A 22,964-nucleotide genomic window follows, 5' to 3' on the forward strand; every position below is an offset into this window, starting at 1 on the left:
TTAGTAAGAGTTTGGTCAAGCAATTATGTAAGGAAACCAAGGGAAGAGACACATAACAGCCTGGTAGTAAATCCCACAGGTAATATTCATAAACTACAAGCAGCAATTCATCCACACTGAATCCTACCCACCAATGCTTACTTCTTGAAAAGAGCTGTTTCAAATAAGCCCTCCTAACCATAACAGTGGTACCTGCCCCCCACTCCTCCAATTTACTATTACAAGTACTAAAGTAAACAAGAAGGGCAAAGCCCATACGACTCACATGCTTGACCTTCTGCTTTACACATTTTTCCTACCAAAATACATGTGACCTTGACCCAAGGTCAAGGTCATCCAAGGTCATGCAACACAAAGCTGTTAATTCAAGACATAGGAAGTACAATGGTGCTTATTGGCTCTTTCTACCATGAGATATGGTCACGTTTAGTGGTTCACTACCTTATTTTGGTCACATTTCATAAGGGTCAAAGTGACCTTGACCTTGATCATATGTGACCAAATGTGTCTCATGATGAAAGCATAACATGTGCCCCACATAATTTTTAAGTTTGAAACAGTTATCTTCCATAGTTCAGGGTCAAGGTCACTTCAAAATATGTATACAATCCAACTTTGAAGAGCTCCTGTGACCTTGACCTTGAAGCAAGGTAAACCAAACTGGTATCAAAAGATGGGGCTTACTTTGCCCTATATATCATATATAGGTGAGGTATTGAATCTCAAAAACTTCAGAGAAAATGGGAAAAATGTGAAAAATAGCTGTTTTTTAGACAACATTTATGGCCCCTGCGACCTTGACCTTGAAGCAAGGTCAAGATGCTATGTATGTTTTTTGGGGCCTTGTCATCATACACCATCTTGCCAAATTTGGTACTGATAGACTGAATAGTGTCCAAGAAATATTCAACGTTAAAGTTTTCCGGCCGGCCGGCCGGCCGGACAGACGGACGGACGGACGACTCGGGTGAGTACATAGACTCACTTTTGCTTCGCATGTGAGTCAAAAAGGGTATGTGCCTGGAACTTAGCTCTGCATTGTAGGTCCTGAAAGTATTAAATTATACACGTTCTGCAAACACCCCACCCTAGCTCCTGTCTGAAAATGTGACTGAAGAAAATGTTTCAAGTGCTAGTAAGTAGAACACTTGCTCAGAGTTGGTCAAGGGTGCATGCAATTCTGGAAACATGAAAAAATGTCAACAATGAAAAACCGCAAACCACAACAACAACAGCTTCTTCAAGTCACCTTCAATGGGTTTTATTTTCAAAGAGACATCTTCTTTCCAAGGCCAACATCCTATCATCCTTCAAATGGAGACTTGGTCATGAATGGTAGGCCGTGCTTTAGCGATTATAATGATTCCACCGGTGGAATATATTTATTTTACAATGCATGTCCTCTTCTGACTTCTTTCTCAGGCAGGCCAACGTTTAGACCTCTTGAAACATGGAGCTGTGGTAACGCTGCCATTTTTCTTCACATTTCAAGACCTCAAGGTTGAGAATGATCAATGAAACAGATTCTTAGCAGAATGGGTTTTTAAATTTCACATGTAAAGCTCAGAAGAAAATGACTTGAAGAAAACGCTGCCGTTTGCAAAAACGGACAAGCAAAAAGCATGCAAGCCACTATATCCCTCTCCCACAATGTGAAAAAAGCTCACGTCTTCTACACTGAAAAGCTGCTAATGCGCAACCACTCGCAACAGAGGAACTTCAAGCCAAACAAATGTTTGTGAGGTGAAATAATACAAAATCATGTACTGTTTCACCACAAAACTAAAACAATTTTCGCAACTGTTTCACTGCAATATTGTCATTATTTGTCAGTTAAATACAAAATGCCCATAGATATGTCAAGTACAAAATGATCTTTCTGGATACATTAACTGTAAGCACTTGTGTACATTGACATACATGTAATATTTTTGTTAGCATCCACAACCATATGACTGACTTTCGTGAGATTTGTACAAACAATAGGATGACCTTTTCAGTCTCAGTATTGTTTTTAAAGTTTTGAATGCAGAATACTGACCACTCGAATACCTCTATGGTAAACTGACCAGTGAAGAATAGAAGCAACTACATAAAAATGTTACATGGTGTTACGTATAAAATGTCTATGTAGCATTAATGTAATTAAGGGAGCTAAAGGCAGTACAGCAGCTCACAAACCATGTTTCACAACAAAAATCTAGCATTCACAACAAAATAAACAGCCACCAACAGCAGACCCTTGAAAGTGGTTGCTCAGTAGGGATGGACATTTATATGCAGGTAAGTGTGTTACAGGTTCAATCTGCCTTTTGTCTGTAGTCGTTCTTCCTCCAGACAGATCATCTGGTAACTGCAAGCTGGGATAACCTATCATCCAGACTATTCATCTGGTAACTGCAAGCTGGGATAACCTATCATCCAGACTATATCAGTTAAAGGTCCATGAAATCCAGACATTTTCCTGACTTATAATTTGGCAGAAAACAGGAGTAAAAAGTAGCATCTTTTGCACATCAGTCGTTTACAAAATCAAACACTACAACATCTGTTTCCCTTCAAAATAGATCCATAGCAATGTGCAATCCCTGGACAAAATGTCAAGCAAGATTGGTATCTACTTTATCATAAATGCAGAATCAAAATGAATCTAGAGACAATATTAAGCAGTTAAAAGAATGTTCACTTTGCACCTTTTTCTACCTGCTTTAACTCTGTCATCACCCTAGCTGTTAAGGCAATTTTTTTAATCACACTGATTCCAGCCAGTATTTCTAATAAAAGGAGTCAACCTTTCCCATAAGATGGCGAAGAAAAACCCATGTTCAATTATGTGTATCACAAATTTAAGGGAGTAATCCGATCCTATAAAACGGCGAAGAAAAACCATGTTTAATTATGTGTATCACAAAGCATCCCAGTGAGCAACCACTGAATTACAAATCCTCCCTGAGAGCAACCACTGAATTACAAATTCTCCCTGAGAGCAACCACTGAATTACAAATTCTCCCTGAGAGCAACCACTGAATTACAAATTCTCCCTGAGAGCAACCACTGCATTACAAATTCTCCCTGAGAGCAACCACTGAATTACAAATTCTCCCTGAGAGCAACCACTGAATTACAAATTCTCCCTGAGAGCAACCACTGAATTACAAATCCTCCCTGAGAGCAACCACTGAATTACAAATTCTCCCTGAGAGCAACCACTGAATTACAAATTGTCCCTGAGAGCAACCACAGAATTACAAATCCTCCCTGAGAGCAACCACTGAATTACAAATTCTCCCTGAGAGCAACCACTGAATTACAAATTCTCCCTGAGAGCAACCACTGAATTACAAATTCTCCCTGAGAGCAACCACTGAATTACAAATTCTCCCTGAGAGCAACCACTGAATTACAAATCCTCCCTGAGAGCAACCACTGCATTACAAATTCTCCCTGAGAGCAACCACTGAATTACAAATCCTCCCTGAGAGCAACCACTGAATTACAAATCCTCCCTGAGAGCAACCACTGAATTACAAATTCTCCCTGAGAGCAACCACTGAATTACAAATCCTCCCTGAGAGCAACCACTGAATTACAAATCCTCCCTGAGAGCAACCACTGAATTACAAATCCTCCCTGAGAGCAACCACTGAATTACAAATCCTCCCTGAGAGCAACCACTGAATTACAAATTCTCCCTGAGAGCAACCACTGAATTACAAATCCTCCCTGAGAGCAACCACTGAATTACAAATCCTCCCTGAGAGCAACCACTGAATTACAAATCCTCCCTGAGAGCAACCACTGAATTACAAATCCTCCCTGAGAGCAACCACTGAATTACAAATCCTCCCTGAGAGCAACCACTGAATTACAAATCCTCCCTGAGAGCAACCACTGAATTACAAATTCTCCCTGAGAGCAACCACTGAATTACAAATCCTCCCTGAGAGCAACCACTGAATTACAAATTCTCCCTGAGAGCAACCACTGAATTACAAATCCTCCCTGAGAGCAACCACTGAATTACAAATCCTCCCTGAGAGCAACCACTGAATTACAAATCCTCCCTGAGAGCAACCACTGAATTACAAATCCTCCCTGAGAGCAACCACTGAATTACAAATTCTCCCTGAGAGCAACCACTGAATTACAAATTCTCCCTGAGAGCAACCACTGAATTACAAATTCTCCCTGAGAGCAACCACTGCATAAAGGGCGGGACACTGCTGCGGGGCTGAATGCAGGTGACTGAGCAACAAAAAAGGACAACACTGAGCAACAAGGAGGGAACGAGCGGTGATTTACATGTGCGTGAGACTCGGAGCTTGACGCTGCGGCTCAGCGGGCCCGGCTGATCTGACAGAACGGGGCTGGGGCTGCCGCTAGAGTCTGAAAGCAAGCAAGGCATCAGGAGATATGTGACTTCCGGTTCTCTCCATCGTACCACTGCACTCTCTATTCCCTTTGCCGTCTTCCTTACTACATTTTCCTGGCTTTGCTAACTCATTCAATTTGTCATGTCCTCTGAAGAATCTGAAAGCAAGGAGGGCATCAGGAGATCTGCAACATCCAGTTCTCTCCATCGTTCCACCAAACTCTCCATTAATTCCCCTTGCATTTCAAACTTCCTTACTACATTTTCCTGGCTTGTCTAACTCGTTAAATTTGTCATGCCTGCTGCTAGAGTCGGAAAGCAAGGGAGGTATGAGGAGACTTGTGTTCCTGTCAACCAACCCACTTTTTACTCCCCTGGCATCCTAATGTGTCCTCTCATCCAAATAGCCATTCCCTGTTTGTGTAACTCTTCTTTCTTACACACTCGTGTTTCTGCTGAATTAAGTCATTTTGTCCATGTCTGCAGTAAGAGTGTGAAAGTAAGGAAGCCATCAGGAGTTGTGTTTTTCTCTGACATCCACCCCACTAAAACTCTCCACCCCACTAAAACTCTCCACCCCACTAAACCTCTCCACCCCACTAAAACTCTCCGCCCCACTAAAACTCTCCACCCCCCTTGCATCCCACTTTTCCCTCCTGCATGATACTGAGACTTTTTTGCACATCAGGAGATACGTGACTTCGATCATCTCATCCCACCCTATACCCCCCCTAGCACCGCTCCCTTTCTGGCAGCATGAATCTCGCCTTCTGAAGACACAAGAAAAGAAGCACGTCATTCTGATCCCTTCTCTTTTATTTTACACTGGAAGTTTTATCTGCTTGGAAGTGACTATGAGAACTCTGTCTTAATCTTGGAACCAGAGCGAAACATTTTTGTAGGCACTCCCATCCAACCAGCACTCCCACTCATTTTTCTCTTTACCTTCGTTCCTTTGACATCAGTGTTTCTTTGCAAGCAGGATGTTTATTTCCATCATTTTTACAAGTAAAAGTATAGTCATTCGACCCCTTCCCAATCCCACTCCTGAGTTTGGTGGTTTTTATTTCAGAAACATATGATACTCCCCACATCCAAATGAACAGCGATGATTGTTGGTACACCACAGCCCTAAAAGTGTTCACTCAATCATTCCTGTCGACTGGGCAAAATGTACACACATAGACCTTCACACTGTTAACAAGGACCATCACACCAAAGGTTGCTGTTATGAAGCGCTGGCAGTTTTTGTTTGCGAATCTGTCACCGTTTCCCTTGTACAAAGTTCAGGTGAATGAGAATATTAGGATAATACACCCCCACCATCATTCGCTGGACTAATGCTCCTAGGAAGTCACTATCTTTGATTCTAGAAAATATAGCTAAGCAATGAAATAATTTTAAACTTTTAAAATGAATATAAAAAAAAGTATAAAAAGATACAGACACTAAAATACAGCAGACTTCGACTAACTCGCGGTCCACTAAATCGCGAATTCGGCGGAGACCTCTTGGACCCCGAAAAAAACAGGACCAACCTTCACGCTATCTCTCTCTGGGTCCGATGGCCTTTGATCATGCAGTAAATTGTCATTTCATCTTATCAGTCTCTCTCTCTTTCTCTCCCTCAGTCTCTCCAAATAGTGTTCTACATGTGTGTGTGTTTTCAGGTTGTGTACATTACGGGTTGATCGAGACCTGCGAATAAAAGAAAAACAAACCTTTCACGCGCACGTGCCCCACTCAGTCAAGAACTTTCATGCCACGATCGGTATCGTCAAATTGGCCACGTGCCTATAGAGGTTAAGTGTCTGACGAGTCAGTATGGCCAGTCAGGCGTGCAGTTGAACACTCGAGTCCAGCTAATTGCGATCTCTGCTAGACGGTCCGGGTGGCCACAGGCGCCAATCAAGTGCTTAAACTGCGCTTCAGTCTTCTGCAATCTAGTCAGGCATGCAATATAACACTCGAGTCCCGCTAATCGCGATTTCAGCTGGACGCCCCGGATTTTCTACAGGCGCCATGAAGTGCTTCAGCGTTCTGTTCATTGTCAGTTAGTGTGTGTGTGTGCAGCAGTGAGTCGCTATACGCGTACAGTGTACGTCTGTGTCTGTCTGTGTCTGATTAACTAGTAAGTTTGTTGTTTAGATTTAGTAAGTTTGTGACGCATGAGTCGGAGAAAAAAGAAAAGAACTTGTCATCTGCTGATAAAAGAAAACGTGTCATCGCAGTTAATCTTTTGAGAACTTAGTTGCCAACAGAAGCGTCACACTTGCGAGAAACGCAGCAACACATACACATGAACATTGTAGCACAACCACATGCCGAGCGTGCGTGCGCACACACACACACACGCACGCACACACACACATGCACTCACACGGCAAACGCACACACGCCAACGTGACGCTCACAGGCTTTTTGTGACCAACAAGGGAAATAACCGCGTTTTTCTCTGACTCAGAAGAGAACGCGGTTTCTTTCCTTTAATTGGACCCCAAACTGTATCGCGAATCGGAAAAATCGCCATCAAAAATCTATGGACCCCAAAGACCGCGAGTTAGTGGAAGTCTGCTGTACTATAAAAAGATGTGTAACGTGTGCAATGAAAAATCAAGCTAATAATATTAAAGAGGTCTTTGCATTTTTTAATTCAAATGACTAACATTGCAAGCTTTGAATATGATTCTACGCAAATCTATTTATACATTTAATTATATACAAAACCTTTTTCTGTACATATGAATAAACAAAGAAAGAAACAACTTTTTTTAAATTTGAAAGATAGCAAAAGAGGACAGAACCTGAGTTTGACATGTTACAGGAACGCAGTGCTGGTTGCAAAAACAAGGGAGATCAGTGGCTGAGGATATAAGAGGACAGGAGTGCTGGACTTGCTCTGGGAAGTGCCGTTTTCAGTTTAATTTTATGTACACAAAAGCTGGTTAGATTTCAGCCATGGGCAAAAAATGTGACAATAGAGGCCACAGTTACAAAAAAAAAATCCTTTCGACTAACCAGGGAGTGAGATGGCGCTAGTTGCAGCAACAAATTCTGAAAACAGCAAGTGATTATAAGCAAATAATTATATTTGGATATCCCCACCCCTGCAGCAAATAAGATAGCCCTCCAATCCCCTGTCTGCATGCTGGTATCACTGTTGGTGGCAGCAGATAGATACATCTTGTGTATAAGTGTCGCTGAGCGTGTTCTCATGCCATTCATGTGTACAGGTGGTTCACGAAGCCAGGACAGAAAAGAGAACAGACATAGATCTCATTTCAAATAAACAAATGAACTCAAAGACTATAAGGAAAAATAGAAACTGAATACGTTCTGCCTTCTGAACTATTTGTTCCTGAGTATTAAAATGCTGAAGAGGGATGTTAAAATATGCAGATGAACTCAAATGACTAAAGACAAATAGGAACTGAATACGTCCTGCCTTCTGTGCCTGAGTATTAAAATGCTTCAGAAGGATGTTATGAGAAACAAAAATTCCGTAGCTTAGACTTGTATGTTGCTGTTTTTCAGTTACACACAAAATCAACATCACTTATTACTCTGTAAATCTATTTCATACCAAACACAAAAAAGATTAGTATCAACAGCTCCTAATCCTACAAGCTTCACAGCAAACTGACAGCCTCTTCAAACAACTTTCGTCTCATAAAACTACAACATTTCGTTCTGTATGGATCTAGTTTTCGCACTTTGTTCAAAAAAAGAAAAAGTGTACTCTTAGTTTGATGACAAAGCTTCCAAATAGAAACCTGCTCACTATAAACAGCGTAACACATAGAAGAACAATTTTGTGCCTGAGAAAGACCCTAGTGGTCGAAATGTTGTACTGTGTTATTCGTATCATCATCGTTAAACACGTGAGTACAGTGTTTTGGGGTCTTTTTGTAGCGTAACAGACAGTCAAGAGATAAATAAATGAAAAACCTGAACTGGCCCAGCAAACAGAATGAGGTATATTGTACTCCCCTCAATTTCTAAAAAATAAATAAAAAGAGAGAAATGGGATAGAAACAGACGAGATCTGACCTTGTTTGTGCTTGTCGGTGAAGCTGTCTCGCTTGCTGTCGCTGGGGCCGGGTTCTGGTGACATGGGGCGCGTGGAGGGACTAGGCAGGCTGGCCAGGTCCGGCTCCACAAACACTATGGGACCTGGTGCGACAGCAATAATCAGTTGTTTTACGCCTTTACGGTGAAACCATTAGGGGCATATTCCCGGGTGTTACCCGACTTTTAGATGAAATACACAAGTGTATGTGTGTTTAGGTGTAATCAGCCACCTGCACTTAATCTTATGGCAGAATGACCGAGGTCTTTCACGGGGGTGGAACATGGATACCGTCTCTGAGTCAGCACACAAAGTTGACCCGTGTCCGTCCCGGCCTGTATTCAAAACCGTGACCCTGGGATCACAAGTCCAGTGCTCTCCCGCCTGAGCTACTCGGGCCACACAAGTAGCATCCACACCCCTTAGCTTTACTGCTCACTCTCACAATCACCCCAAACAAAAGTTACAAACATTTCTAACAAAGTACATCTTGTGCTATCAAATACCGCCTGGTAAAAAAGCCTGGTTTTTTGTGTGTGCACAAAGCCTTTTAGCAGCATTGGGACGTCCATTCTTACCCTTGAAGTATCATTATAATTTTCGTCTGGCTCTCAAGGCTTTCCGTCAGCAAGGCTCAAGATATAACATAACAAGGATCTGTGTGGCAGTGAATGATATGGTTTCATGCCAGTAGTCTTAATCCAAAGGCAAACAAGAGGCGAAGCCATCAAGGCTCACGTAAGAAATCGACAAACAGTAACACAAACTCAATCACACACACACACACACACACACACACACACACACACACACACAGAAAGAGCATCTATAGGTGAAACTGTGCAAGAAAGCGAGACACTAGATCTAGATCTGTCTGTCTGCATGTAATGTAGCCTACTTACAAGGACACGACTGCCAACTAGTCTCGGCGCGCTCAAAATAATAATGACCGAGACTGTCAGTACTTCCTTCGCGTGACGTCTAACCCTCTTACGTCATAATGTGACGTCAATGTAATGTGACGTCTTCAAATGTTAGAGTTTCTACCACAGACATACACACGCACAGACGCACGCACGCACGCACAGACAGACAAAGTTACGATCGCATAGGCTACACTTACGTGAGCCAAAAACAGTATCTACAGATTGCATATTTCAATGTCTGTTTCAAAACCTGCTCACAAACAGAAGTGACAAAAGTTATCTACAACCACAAACTCTTACATTTTTATTCCACAGTGGATCAATACAATGTAGCAACTGTTCACTTTTATTTTTTACTTTCTGAACCCATTGTACCAAAGTCTCTTAAACTCCCAAATTTGTTGGAACACTCCAACTGCACTGACTACCATTTTATTCCCGAGCGAAAGTGCGCCCTCTCCTTCCCCCACCTCCCGCCCCGTGTTCCAGTGCATCATACCAGGTCTCTCTTTTCCGGTGCTCTTTGCTTCAATGAAGGTGTTGATCAGCTTCTGGACCGTCAGGTCATCACAGTTGGTCTTGAACTCACACTGAATCTGTAACAACAAGATAAACAGAATCGGATTGAGTTGAGTAAGACCTTCCATATAATTACGTTTTCAACTTAAAAAAAAAAAAAATTACGGGGGGGGAGGGATGGGAGGGCTCTTTGGTGTAGCATAACATCACAAGAGGTGATGAAGTTACTGACACATACGACGAAGAATAACTTTCATCAATCACGACATCATAGCAAAACGACGTGACTTGTCATTGACGATGTCACTGGCTAGTTTTGGCAAGCTCATATGTACCGGAGAAGATGAGGGGGTTCAAACACAAACAGAGTTTGTTTGTTCGTTCATGGGCTGAAACTCCCACGGCTTTTACGTGTATGACCGTTTTTACCCCGCCATTTAGGCAGCCATACGCCGCTTTCGGAGGAAACACAAACAGAGTGCTTGAGACCACATCCGGGTTTTTTTTAAGTGTGCATAGATTTATCGCAATAGAAGGGCATATCATCTAGACTGAAAAAAGGGGAAGTCTCAAGCAAACACACACTTGCATGCATGCACACATAAACACACACACATAAACACAACCACATAAACACACACACATAAACACAACCACATAAACACACACACACATAAACACAACCACATAAACCACATAAACACACACATACACATAAACACACACACATACACATAAACACACACACATAAACACAACCACACCCACACACATAACAAACACACACACATTATCTAGACTGAAGAATCCCTTGAATCCCTGCACACTAGATAGCAAGCAAACACACACACTCACACTCTCTCACACACACAAACAAAATCCCGACAAAGCCTACCTGGCCAAGCAGAACATGCTGGTTCTCCCAGGCCTTGATGTAGGTGTCCACAAAGTCTTTCATCTGACAAATGTGCTCTTCCTCCAGCTCTTGAAAGTGCTGCCAAACACAACATTTCATTACCTATCAAGAAACAACTTGCAAGTTATCTAGCCGACACGAAGGCCAATTAAGCCTTTGTGGTGGAAACTCTTTCTTTCAAGTCCATATACACATTCTTATAACTACTTTTTCTTCCATATGAAAAGAAAACTCATGAAAAATTAAGAAATAACGAAATAGAGAGAGAGAGATAGAGAGATAGAGAGAGAGAGAGAGAGAGAGAGAGAGAGAGAGAGAGAGAGAGAGAGAGAGAGAGAGAGAGAGAGAGAGAGAGAGAGAGAGAGAGAGAGAGAGAGAGAGAGAGAGAGAGAGAGAGAGAGAGAGAGAGAGAGAGAGAGAGAGAACAAAACTTATGACGTTTGGCTGTGACGTTTTACATGACGATTTTTTTCTTTTTTAATCAAGAATTTTACGTCATTGTTTGCTTACATTCATTTCATTGAAGAAAGGCGTGGCCCGAAAGTCTTTGGAACTTGGTGTTTACTGTGTTTTTTTTCTAATTAATTGAAAAATTAAGAAAAGAAATATCTCACATTAAAAAAAAAAAAAATAGTTTCAGTATGCGATGGAAGAATTAAAAATACAACGCGGCTCAATGATCGTAAGGTTGAAGCCGTTGGTAAGTCTCTACAGATTAACAACAGCAACTGGAAGACAGAAAACAAGCATCCCTACCTTACAAGACTCCATCATTTTCTTTTCAAACGTGGCTTTCACTGTCTGGTACTTTTCCACCAGGGATTTGTATTCGTCGTCTGTACACACAACAACAGAAAACATCATCTCATGATAGTACACAGCATTATGCACAACAAATGGTAGAAAGGCTTCAAGAGAGTCTGAATTCCCTATGGCTCACTGTTACCTGGGGGTGGGGGAGGGGGTGGGGGGCAGTGCAGTGCAGTAAAGCATGGAAGCTCCCTTCCCAAGGGAGAAAGCAACTTGAATTTCTAATTCTATGAGAGAAAACTCAACTCGGGAAAAATCAAAAAATTTAACATTGGCAATATGAGAACAGACAACAACCCTAGTAGAATTGAAATAATTCAACACAGGAATAAGTGGATTTCCACCCCAAAAAAGAGTGTTCTGAAAAGTTTTTTTTTATAGTCTATGCCCCACAGGTGAGGAAAAGACTTAATAAGTAAGTGTACATATGTCCTTTTGAAAGAAACCTCAAAGCTGTACATTTAGAACCACTGGTTTGTACTCACGTGCTTTCTTGTATTTTTGTTCCGCCTGGAAAAAAAAACCCACTAATTAACGTGAGTGTAAGCTGGCACACACACTTAACCAATCTACTTATAACTGCCATGTCCAATCTACTTATAACTGCCAAGTCCAATCTACTTATAACTGCCATGTCCAATCTACTTATAACTGTGTCCAATCTACTTATAACTGCCATGTCCAATCTACTTATAACTGCCATGTCCAATCTACTTATAACTGCCGTGTACAATCTACTTATAACTGCCGTGTACAATCTACTTATAACTGCCGTGTACAATCTACTTATAACTGCCATGTACAATCTACTTATAACTGCTATGTCCAATCTACTTATAACTGCCATGTCATCCCCTGTTCATTCCAAGATAACCATGTTTCGCAGTAAAAAAAAAAAAAAAAAAAAAATACATGGTGCAAACCATGCATATAGGATGGACTTGATTATTGAACTTGACAAGACTGATTACTCCTGAAGACTGCTGCAACAAGATAGTCATTTTTTAAGTATTAAAACAAAATGTTCAGGAAATTCATAATAAACAGAGGCAGAAAAACACAGACTGAAATAAGAAGCAAAGAAAAATCTATACAAAAAATAAAGAAGAATATAAAGTACTTTATCAGCTCTGAAGAAAACCAACACCCATACCTTCTCAATTTCCTTCGCTGTACCATTTTCACGCTTGAGTCGTTCCCTTTCAATGCAGCGAGTGTGATATATCTCCTTTGCCTGTAAAGGAAAGAAATCTGAAGATGCCATTTCAACTGCATGGTTCAGTGTCTCAACAATTGTTTACAGTGGCAAACTGAAAACTTTCAAAATGTATGACCTTAAAAATGTTTGGTGAAAAGTCTGCATACAAATGCAAGGTTCTGAACTCAGGGCATTCACTGATTCAGACATTTTGATAACCAAGCAATTTGTACACTATGATGATCAAAGTATAGAAAGCTTACAAATCCATGAGAACATGATAGACGACCACTTACTCAATTTTATCCATAAATTTGTTTAGTCACTCATCCCCTTCATTGCTTCAGATAATTTATGACAATTTCCTCTCCTTTTTAACAGTTTAGTTTGCCTTTGTTACATGTGCTCTTCTTGCTTTACTGTTGCATATATCACGAGTAAACACAGAAATTTGCATTTTTCAGTATCTGCTCTACATGCATGTACTTATTCTCTTCAAAATAAAATCCACCCAGTAAAACTGCATACCTTGTGCACAGCAGTAAGTGTCGCCTGAATTCCCTGCACAGCTTCCAACGTGGGTTGCTCATTTTCTTTCATCTGAAAAAAAGAAAGATGAAAACCAATGATATCTTGCAAACAGTGCTACGTTTTTCCAAAACCATGTCAAATGTGCACGACTAATACACAGACACTATACAGTCTGGACAGCATCAGTTAACCACAATCATGTTAGTTTTGTTACAAACAAACGAGAAGACCTCAGATAAAATTGTTCGGCTGAACACTAGAACCTTCTCTCATAATAATCATGTTGAAAGTAGTCACCAAAGACTGTGAAAAGTTTAACTTACTGTTTTGTGTTTCTTGTGCTGCTCTTCGCTGTAACGCACCATGTCCTTGAGAAGGTCGGAGCATGTGTGCATCATCTGCATGTGCAGGCTGGACAGCTTCTCTAAAAACGCCTTCCATACCCCCCAGAATGGACTGAACGTTCTGGTCAAAATAGACAACAAGTTTTGTATCAAAACACGAACTACATGTAGTCAAAATAGACACAACAAGTTTGGTATCAAAACACAAACTAGTCAAAATAGACACAACAAGTTTTGTATCAAAACACAAACTAGTCAAAATAGACAAGTTTTGTATCAAAACATAAACTAGTCAAAATAGACACAACAAGTTAAGAGACAATGACAAAAGGTGACGTTTTCATGTCAGTATGTCCCAAATGACATCACCAGTACATTTTTCATGCTATCTAATCTGTTTTCGTTCTATTTTTTCTAATAACATGCGTTAACAATTGATTGCCAACTGGAATGGAAGAGCACAAAAAGTGTAACTTGATATGTAGTTTCTCTAGAGGGAAAAACATCTTCCACTTTCATGTCAGTGTGTCCCATGCAACATACATTTGCCAAACAGCTATGTGAGTTGTTCTTCGCTAATGGTGACTGCGGTGGGTGACATCAAGTAAAATCAATTTTTTAAATTACGGGGAATGATGGTGACAAAATAAGATAATTACTGCATTCTACTGATGTAGCAGTATCAACAAAATCACCATGAAGGAAAATAATATGACAGAAGTAGCACTTATTCCTGCTTGTTTTCGTTTTTTATTCACAAAATGGCGGCCAAAACGTGGAATGACAGACCCCTGCCATGTTCACAACACATTTCAAACCGACAGCTGCTCTAGAAAGGATAACTGTTATCATTCAACGATAACTTATACTTGGATTAAACTGCACAAAATCTTATTTGGACAACTGACCCTCTCCTGCTCGCGTGCTGCGTCCGATAAAAAACTGGTAACCTTCGAACGCGCGGCGTCACAAATCCGATCCACTGAAGAAAGACAATTTGCCGGCCTGAGCGCCAGGAAGGCAAACACACATTTTTATTTTCAAATCATGGCATCATTATCGATAGATGAAGATATTTGGTCGCGTGAATATACATCCGTGTACCTCGCAACGGTGACTTTCGTATCTGCCGTCACAAACGTTCGCCAGGTTACCCCGATTTTCATTTCTTCGCTCGCGCAGTTGAGCATGGATTGTTCTCGTGCGGCCTCAGTCCGGAAGACGGCAGGGTAAACACACAAATAGTGATGATGTCCCGAGCTTTGTGTACTACATAGAAAAGTTTGCGTACGGCAAAATTGATGACGTGTCACAGAAGCGAGGTAACTCTGTTCGCAGGTTACTTTCACGCGAAATGTCTCTGTGCCACCGCGGTTTCGTCCTGAAAATCAACTGTATCGCATTGATTTTGCGAAAACTGAAAGTGCAGGTAAGTTGCACAAGTTTCCTTAATGCTTACTTCGTAAAATTATTGATGTTAAAGTTGATAGTATGGTTATTTTAGAGCACAGGACTTAAAAATTATCGGGAGCTATGCAGCGACCGGCCATTCTCGAATGGTTTCATTCGTACGCAGGTGACCACAGATAATAGTTCTGCGAAGTTTAGGTGGCACTCTTCGCTGTTTTTTGGCAATACAGTTGCAGAACTGTTTGTGTTGGTATTGTCTCCTTTATAACATTCATTTGTAGCATAATTTGATTGATTGCACCAGTACAGCGTAATACATGCACAAGTATTGGCAATTTGGTGTCGCGTGATTTGCAGGTTACCTCTTTCTGTTTTGATACATTTGAGCAGTAGTTTGCATTTGATTCTAATAATCTGTAGGTATTCCAAGTTACACCCTTTTAAACAATCACTGACCAAAATATCCCTGCCCTGCTGTAAGCAGTTGTGTTGCCACAAAAAGATCAAACTACAAGGTAACCTGCAAACGGTGTCACAAAATTACTGAACCTAACAACACTAAACTGTACATCAAAAATTCTTCAATACATGACAAACTAACAGCAAACACTCTGTTTTCATGGAGTTTACTCAAATTGTTTCACAGAATTAGTTTATAGATATGCTGTGTAAATTTGGTGTCACAAAGTACTGCAGGTTACTCCATTGTGACCCCCACCAGTCAGTCTGCTTTTTTGTCCGAACCATAAAAGTTCCTGACATTTTCTTTTTAGACTCAAATAATACAAGGGCTCCACTTGACAGGAATAGTATTTTCCAGGTTGTAGCTGCATTTTGAAAATTTCAGTAAGTTTCCACTGTTTGGTCACCAATAGCAAAGAACAACTCATGTGTAAGTAGATTATTTGTTAGTGGTATAGAAAATACTGATCAACAATCAAAGTCAGTTTTCACATTCATGTTCGACCTATTTCTTATTTGTTTATTCTTTTGGCAATGGTGAAATGTCAGCAATCGTGTGTCATTCGGGACAGTAGACATGACACCTGACCTTTTGTCACTGTCTCTTAAACACAAACTAGTCAAAATAGACACAACAAGTTTTGTATCAAAACACAAACTAGTCAAAATAGACACAACAAGTTTTGTATCAAAACACAAACTAGTCAAAATAGACACAACAAGTTTTGTATCAAAACACAAACTAGTCAAAATAGACACAACAAGTTTTGTATCAAAACACAAACTAGTCAAAACTAGTGTACAGCACATTTTCCAGAAGGAGGAAATATCTTTTGGAAATTAACATTTTCAGGGGTATCTGTGTTTTCTGTGCCACTGTAAAGACACTTCATGTACCCCATATAAAATCAAGCTGTTTACTGCATAGGATAAGGAAATAAATTGCCTTTCTAGCACAATAATTGGTTTCAACATAAGGGGCCTTCTTCAGTTCTTGTGAAGAGGAGCAGTAAAGTGCAATAAAGATCACCAGATCAGGGGTGTCATTTGGATCGGCCCTTTGGCCAATCGCCGATTTGTTTTTACTTTGGCCAAAACTTTCATGTCCTTATCGGCCAAATGTCCGAAGAGTGTTCGTCTGAATCGGCCAAGGTTTGTCCGTTTTTTCATTGGTCAGGCTTTGATTGCTAAAACTGCTGCCGATGTACTTAGTCAACTGACTGGTGTTTATTTTCTTTGCGAATACCAAAAACGAAACATCAATGTTTTTAACGGAAGCCATTGACAAAAATTATAGCTGCCAGAGTGGTTTCCCTTGGACACACTCTCAGCGTTTGCGTCCGCGATAGTTTATCAGTCAGTCAGTGCTTTCGATTTGGATTTGAACATCATGTCGCAACCGAAAAAGAAAAAAACTAAATTGATCAGTGGCCAAGGTAGGTGATACCGGACAAAATGACAGCAACACCGCGAATTTGGACAGTGCCAGTGTGAGTGGTAGTAGTGTTGTGGAGTCGATCAAAGCTGATGACATAGCAGACGATAGTCACCACGAATCGAAATCTGCTGAGCCAGAGAATAAAAAGCGTCCTCCAAATCGTGGTTTCCAAGCAAAACGGCTCACCCTACACCCATTGCTTAGCTATGATGGTGGGTCCATGTTTTGCACACTGTGCAAGAACGGTGGATAAAAAAACATTTTCACCAGAGGTTGCCAAAATTTCAAAACGTCAGCATTAGCTGACCACCTCGCTAAAACAATGATTGTATTGGTGTTCCCCTCTTGTGCTTCAATGTTGCGGTGACTTTCGATGAGCCAAAATAATAGCCGAACATTTTCCAAGATGTCCTAAAACTTTCTTACACTTTCGGCCAAATGTCCCAACATGAAAATGTCTAGCAACACCCCTGCCAGATACTAATTCTGTGTGTGTATGTTTGCACATAACAGAGACTAGAGAGAGCTTGCAATTTGAGCTCAAATGTTATTATTCCAGTACAGTGGCATTAAAAGGTACACACTGTCCCATCTTAAAGCTAGTTTCTGCTGATGTTCTGTTTCTAAACACACAATAGATAATTTAAATAAAAAGAAAACACACCAGTAACCAGGTTAGGTACGTTTATATATTTCGGCACGTTACTGCCTTCTTCGAGATGGTAAGCTTATGGAAAGAATGTAAAGTTGAAGTGCACCCAAGGTATCATATTCATAATGGTAAAATTGGTATGGCAAAATATTCAAAAGCGTGCGAGAGAGAAAAAGAGAGTCTGACTACTACTGAGTTCTACAGGAAAAACTTACCCTACAGGTGATGCATTTGCAATATTCTTTGTGAGCTTATTGAGAAGCTTACTGTAGTTTTCTTCCACCGTCAAACTGAAAGAGAAAATGTCCAGAAAATCTGATGGCTTTAAAACATAATGAACAAGAAGGGCAAAGCCCATACGACTCACATGCTTTACACATTTTTCCTACCAAAATACATGTGACCTTGACCAAGGTCAAGGTAATCCAAGGTCATGCAACACAAAGCTGTTAATTCAAGACATAGGAAGTACAATGGTGCTTATTGGCTCTTTCTACCATGAGATATGGTCACTTTTAGTGGTTCACTACCTTATTTTGGTCACATTTCATAAGGGTCAAAGTGACCTTGACCTTGATCATATGTGACCAAATGTGTCTCATGATGAAAGCATAACACGTGCCCCACATAATTTTTAAGTCTGAAACAGTTATCTTCCATAGTTCAGGGTCAAGGTCACTTCAAAATATGTATACAATCCAACTTTGAAGAGCTCCTGTGACCTTGACGCAAGGTAAACCAAACTGGTATCAAAAGATGGGGCTTACTTTGCCCTATATATCATATATAGGTGAGGTATTGAATCTCAAAAACTTCAGAGAAAATGGGAAAAATGTGAAAAATAGCTGTTTTTTAGGCAACATTTATGGCCCCTGCGACCTTGACCTTGAAGCAAGGTCAAGATGCTATGTATGTTTTTTGGGGCCTTGTCATCATACACCATCTTGCCAAATTTGGTACTGATAGACTGAATAGTGTCCAAGAAATATCCAACGTTAAAGTTTTCCGGACGGACGGACGGACGGACGACTCGGGTGAGTACATAGACTCACTTTTGCTTCGCATGTGAGTCAAAAAGGCATGTCAACACAGTTATTGAGTTAATATATGAGGTCAGACACAATACTGAGCAAAAAGTACAAAATGAATGGTAGCCACTGTCTGGATTTTTTTTTGCAAAGAACTGTTTTCTTCTGGTTGTTAATGTTGTTGTATTGTGATTAAAGAGAGAATAAAGAATTAATATCATTTTACAGATTATTTTTTCTGTTGATGGTTATTTTGTTTTTGATTATTTTCCATTGAAAATACAACTTAAAATGGCCACTGAAACCTGACAAAAATGAGTGATCTTGTTTGAGAAAGCACAATGGTAAGTGAAGCAGTTTGTAGTGTCATGTTTGTATTTATTTTGGTCAAACTAAGTGTATTTAACAATTAGATATGCTCATTTTCTTTCTTTACCGTATAATGTGTCGTTAGCGTGGACGAAAAAATTGCATTCTGTAAGTAATGCTTCGTGTCTCACTTCACACGCTGATCTAAGTCCATACCATCATCATATCTTTCACATGCAACTTGATATTTCCACTGATAATTGGAAGTTACTGAATAAAATGACACAATCTAGCACAAATAAAAGCAATCAGAAGACCTAGGGTTGTGAAAGAATGTGTGAAAGGCAATATCCGACGTTTTGCGTCACTGCGTTACTTACGTTTTTGCACTTCCAAAATCTAACGCGAAGTCGACACAGGCACACGAACGAATGTCAATCGACTCAATGCACTGCGGAAATTTCCACAGATTACGAATAAATGGCCTTCACCTTTACCACAATGCATTGAGAGGAGGTATTTTGACCTGGAAGTTGTTCGTGTCTTTGGCGTTTCGCGTAAACTTACGACATCTCAAGAGTTTTTCAGACAGACGAACTTCAAGAATCATCGATCCCTAATTGATTTTGCTGAGTTACCCAACAGGCAACTACTTTTGTTCCTGTTTTATCCAAAATCACCAGCATTTGTTTAAATTGATGCTGAACTTAGTGGATTTCGTTCGTCATTCTCGCCATTCTGCCGACATTTCTTGGTGTCTTTCAATACGAACGTCAGGAAAATTTAACCTTTTCTTGAACCAAAGTTGATATTTTTGTGATTGACTTAAAGTTTCTTCGAGTTTGTATAAAGAAAGCTCTGAAGGGGAAATTTTAGTTACATTTTCCTGCATTTTAATAGTGTGGCTTGTTTTAGATTACGTTCGTATTTCTGACACCATTTTCGTTTCGTGTCACTCGAACCAACGCAATCAGCAATTCAGTTCATTGTGGTAGATGGCAGATACAATGTAAATCAAAACATGTTTACGTATGTTATCTTCTACAGAAAACAGAAAAAGAAAACAAGCGAATAAGAAAAATAATCAGTTGTGAAACGATGATAATTGATGATGTTGGTAATGTTGGACACAACAATTCAGGTGTCAAAAATAACTTACGTAATAATTTTCAGACTTTGCCTGTAACTGTGAATATTTGCCATTGTTGAATATTCAAGTATGATTTGATCATTTCAAACTGTATCAGGAACCTCTTACACACCAGACTAGATTTCAAGAGTACTAGAATTCAAGCATAACAGACTTCACAATTTTGGTGTCTTCATAACTTACGCTTGGTGTCTTCATAACTTACGCTACATCTGATTCACTTGCCATATTATTTTCAGGCCTTCACTTTTGTTTTCAGTTGTGTTGCATGGTCTACCAGAAAGGTGATCAATTAAATCAGCAGCATTACAATGCTGCCTAATCTTGTTCTTGTAAAAAAGTGATGGACTTGCCAAATGATGTAAGTAATGGTGTCTTCACAACAACTATTTCTTGCTCAATTGATTTACACAAAATGTAGGTGCTGTCTGGCTGGATTTTATGGATAAAATGTAACTCAAACACTAGACCAAATCAAAGATTCCAAAAGTTTTAACTTGATAGAAATATCTTGCAGTTGGTGTCCACCAAGTACTTACATCATTGTCCATGCATACCTATTGACGATCAATAAAGGAAAGAGACATGAAGGCAATTATGTTTTGACTTTTATTTCCGGTAAAGCTGTGTTTTAGCTCCCATTACAATCATAGACTTTTCCATCTGAGCATTTTTTATTTTTGATGCTCATGTCAGCATTTCGTTGCTCAGTATTGTGCCTGTCCTCATATATATATTTATTTTGACAGAGTGCAGGAACTGAGTACTTAACTGTTAAACTAACAATGCGCTGACAGAACAATCCAGTTATGAAAAACAACTCCAAATAACAATGTCTGCATTTTTTTGGTAGTGTAAGCGTGAAATTTGAAAGTGTCCTGTCGTACCGAAAAACATCTCGTACATTTTTTTTTTGGTGGTCAATCACCTTGAGTCTTGACTACTGCCTTCATACTGACACATACATAATGATTATGCAACATTTTGTTGTGTCAGTGATGTCTGTCTCTTGGCCAAAATTTACCACTCATTTGCTCAATAGTTTTTGCTTATCAACTTAATTTTGATTTTGTCAAAATGTTATTGTTGTTAACAACTGTGTAGTAACTTACGATTCTCGCAAGCAGTCGCCAAGTTCTTTAACAGATGTCTGGCCATGTTTCATGTTATGGTACAAGACAAAGAACCCATTGTTCTTCTCCCCCTGAAAAACAAAAAAATACACAGTCAGAATAATGACTACAGAAATCACAGATCTCTGATAACTTGATGTGTTCAGTTTACTACTAGTACTATACTACATTTGTACAAGTGCTATAATTTTATATTCTTGTAGTGCTGACTTGTCTATATAGCTACATTGACACTGCATGTCAAACTAAACTTTCAGATGAGCCATTGACAAGAGCACAGTCCACATATATAATGCGCATACCCTTATCTGAAGATTGGAGAAAAAAAGCAATCACAGTATCAACAAATGACCTATGTTTCTGACTCGGGAGGTGTGTCTTCCATGTACGCCAGCACTTCCGGTATTCTTGACTTTCAAAACATAGGACAAAATACAAATTTAAGAGCGATTGCAGAATGCGGCTGATTCAATTCTCCAAGAGAATCAGAGACCGGGAAATGTATCCTCCATCGGATCAATCATAAATCGGTGTTGCGAACACAGAATAAACATCGTCCTTTTCAAAATTTGTTTTGCAAGCCTGTTTGCGAAATATTGACCCAGACAGTGGGCAAGAAAACTTACATAAAAGAGCAATTCACAACAAAACACAGATCAATACCTGAAGACAGAACTTTAGCAAGCTTTCAAAATATTTGTGTACGGATACATACCCAGAAATTGTCCTGGAAATTCATCTTCACACCACAACATTTGCACTGTTCTTCAGAAGATGGCGTTTATTTGGGTTATTGTGCGCATGACAAAGGAACCGGAACTTCGGATCGTTTTTTCAACTTCCGTTTTTTAGCAGACGATACTTTTTGTGACGTCTTTCATTTCGTGCTTTGATAAAACTTAAAACTCGATTCGGAACAATTATTATATTGTACGGGCACGTACAAGAATAGGCCTTTTATGTGTGTGTATGAGTGTGTGTGTGTGGGGGGGGGGGGGAGGGGGAGGGGGAGGGTCAAGGTTGGAGCATCTAGATTCTGACGAGTCTGTTTGGAGTCGAGTCTGTCAGTCAAGTCATTTCATTTCAATGAAAGGCTTTCTAAGGAGGAGAAGTTATGTTAAACGTGCCAAACCACAAATCGTGAAGGAGAAGAGGGTGGCTGTGGTGTAAATGTCGTGCTTTGATCGGTGACTTGATTTAAGACAAAACGCTGATGATGATGATAAAATCGTTTATTTAACGTCACTCTGTAAAAACATTGGCGACATTTGTCTTAGATTAGAAACACACACAGGCGCGCACACAAACTTTCCCTTTATGTACAGTGGTTCACCACCCTCCCACCCCCCGCACACTCTCGCTCATCTAATCAAAAATGGTAATAAGAGATACTTGGATATAAAATGGTATTCTTAAAGGCCTCAAGTTCTGACTAAAGTAGCTATATGCCGGAGCATAGATGTGTACTGACAGGACAGTTGCACAATGTGATCCGAGACACCCCTGCCTCGACGGGAACCGGCTTGACACAGAGGTATTACCTTTTTTCTTTCCATTTCATCTTCTAGTCTGGATTTTAGTATTCTTTCATAGATTTTGCTCAGATGGGAGGTCAGAGATATAGGGCGTCAGTTGCCAGGAAGGGTCAGCGGCTCTTGGTTTTCCAGGCTTTAAAATGGGGATCACAACAGCCTCT

At 40.1% G+C, this 22,964-nt stretch overlaps 1 protein-coding gene across 3 annotated transcripts in view; it reads right to left on the reverse strand.

The window, feature by feature from the left end:
* LOC138966120 (F-BAR domain only protein 2-like) overlaps positions 1–22,057 on the reverse strand; it is a 62,663-nt gene extending 40,606 nt beyond the window's left edge. Inside the window, exons 1-12 of one of the 3 annotated variants that reach the window (XM_070338227.1) lie at positions 21,984–22,057; positions 21,248–21,339; positions 17,864–17,938; positions 13,666–13,807; positions 13,340–13,411; positions 12,767–12,847; positions 12,099–12,123; positions 11,560–11,639; positions 10,783–10,881; positions 9,868–9,964; positions 8,424–8,546; positions 4,304–4,387 (exon numbers count right to left, since the gene is read on the reverse strand). In XM_070338227.1, coding sequence (XP_070194328.1) covers positions 4,304–4,387; positions 8,424–8,546; positions 9,868–9,964; positions 10,783–10,881; positions 11,560–11,639; positions 12,099–12,123; positions 12,767–12,847; positions 13,340–13,411; positions 13,666–13,807; positions 17,864–17,938; positions 21,248–21,339; positions 21,984–22,007 — 994 coding nt within the window. In that variant the 5' untranslated portion in view covers positions 22,008–22,057. Of the gene's footprint in view, positions 1–4,303; positions 4,388–7,391; positions 7,428–8,423; positions 8,547–9,867; positions 9,965–10,782; positions 10,882–11,559; positions 11,640–12,098; positions 12,124–12,766; positions 12,848–13,339; positions 13,412–13,665; positions 13,808–17,863; positions 17,939–21,247; positions 21,340–21,983 lie in introns of all 3 variants that reach the window. The other 2 variants (XM_070338228.1, XM_070338229.1) reach the window with 2 other exon arrangements.
* Positions 22,058–22,964: the final 907 nt, after the last annotated feature.

The sequence above is a fragment of the Littorina saxatilis genome, linkage group LG5, assembly GCF_037325665.1.
Source record: "Littorina saxatilis isolate snail1 linkage group LG5, US_GU_Lsax_2.0, whole genome shotgun sequence".
Classification (NCBI taxonomy): Eukaryota; Metazoa; Mollusca; class Gastropoda; order Littorinimorpha; family Littorinidae; genus Littorina; species Littorina saxatilis.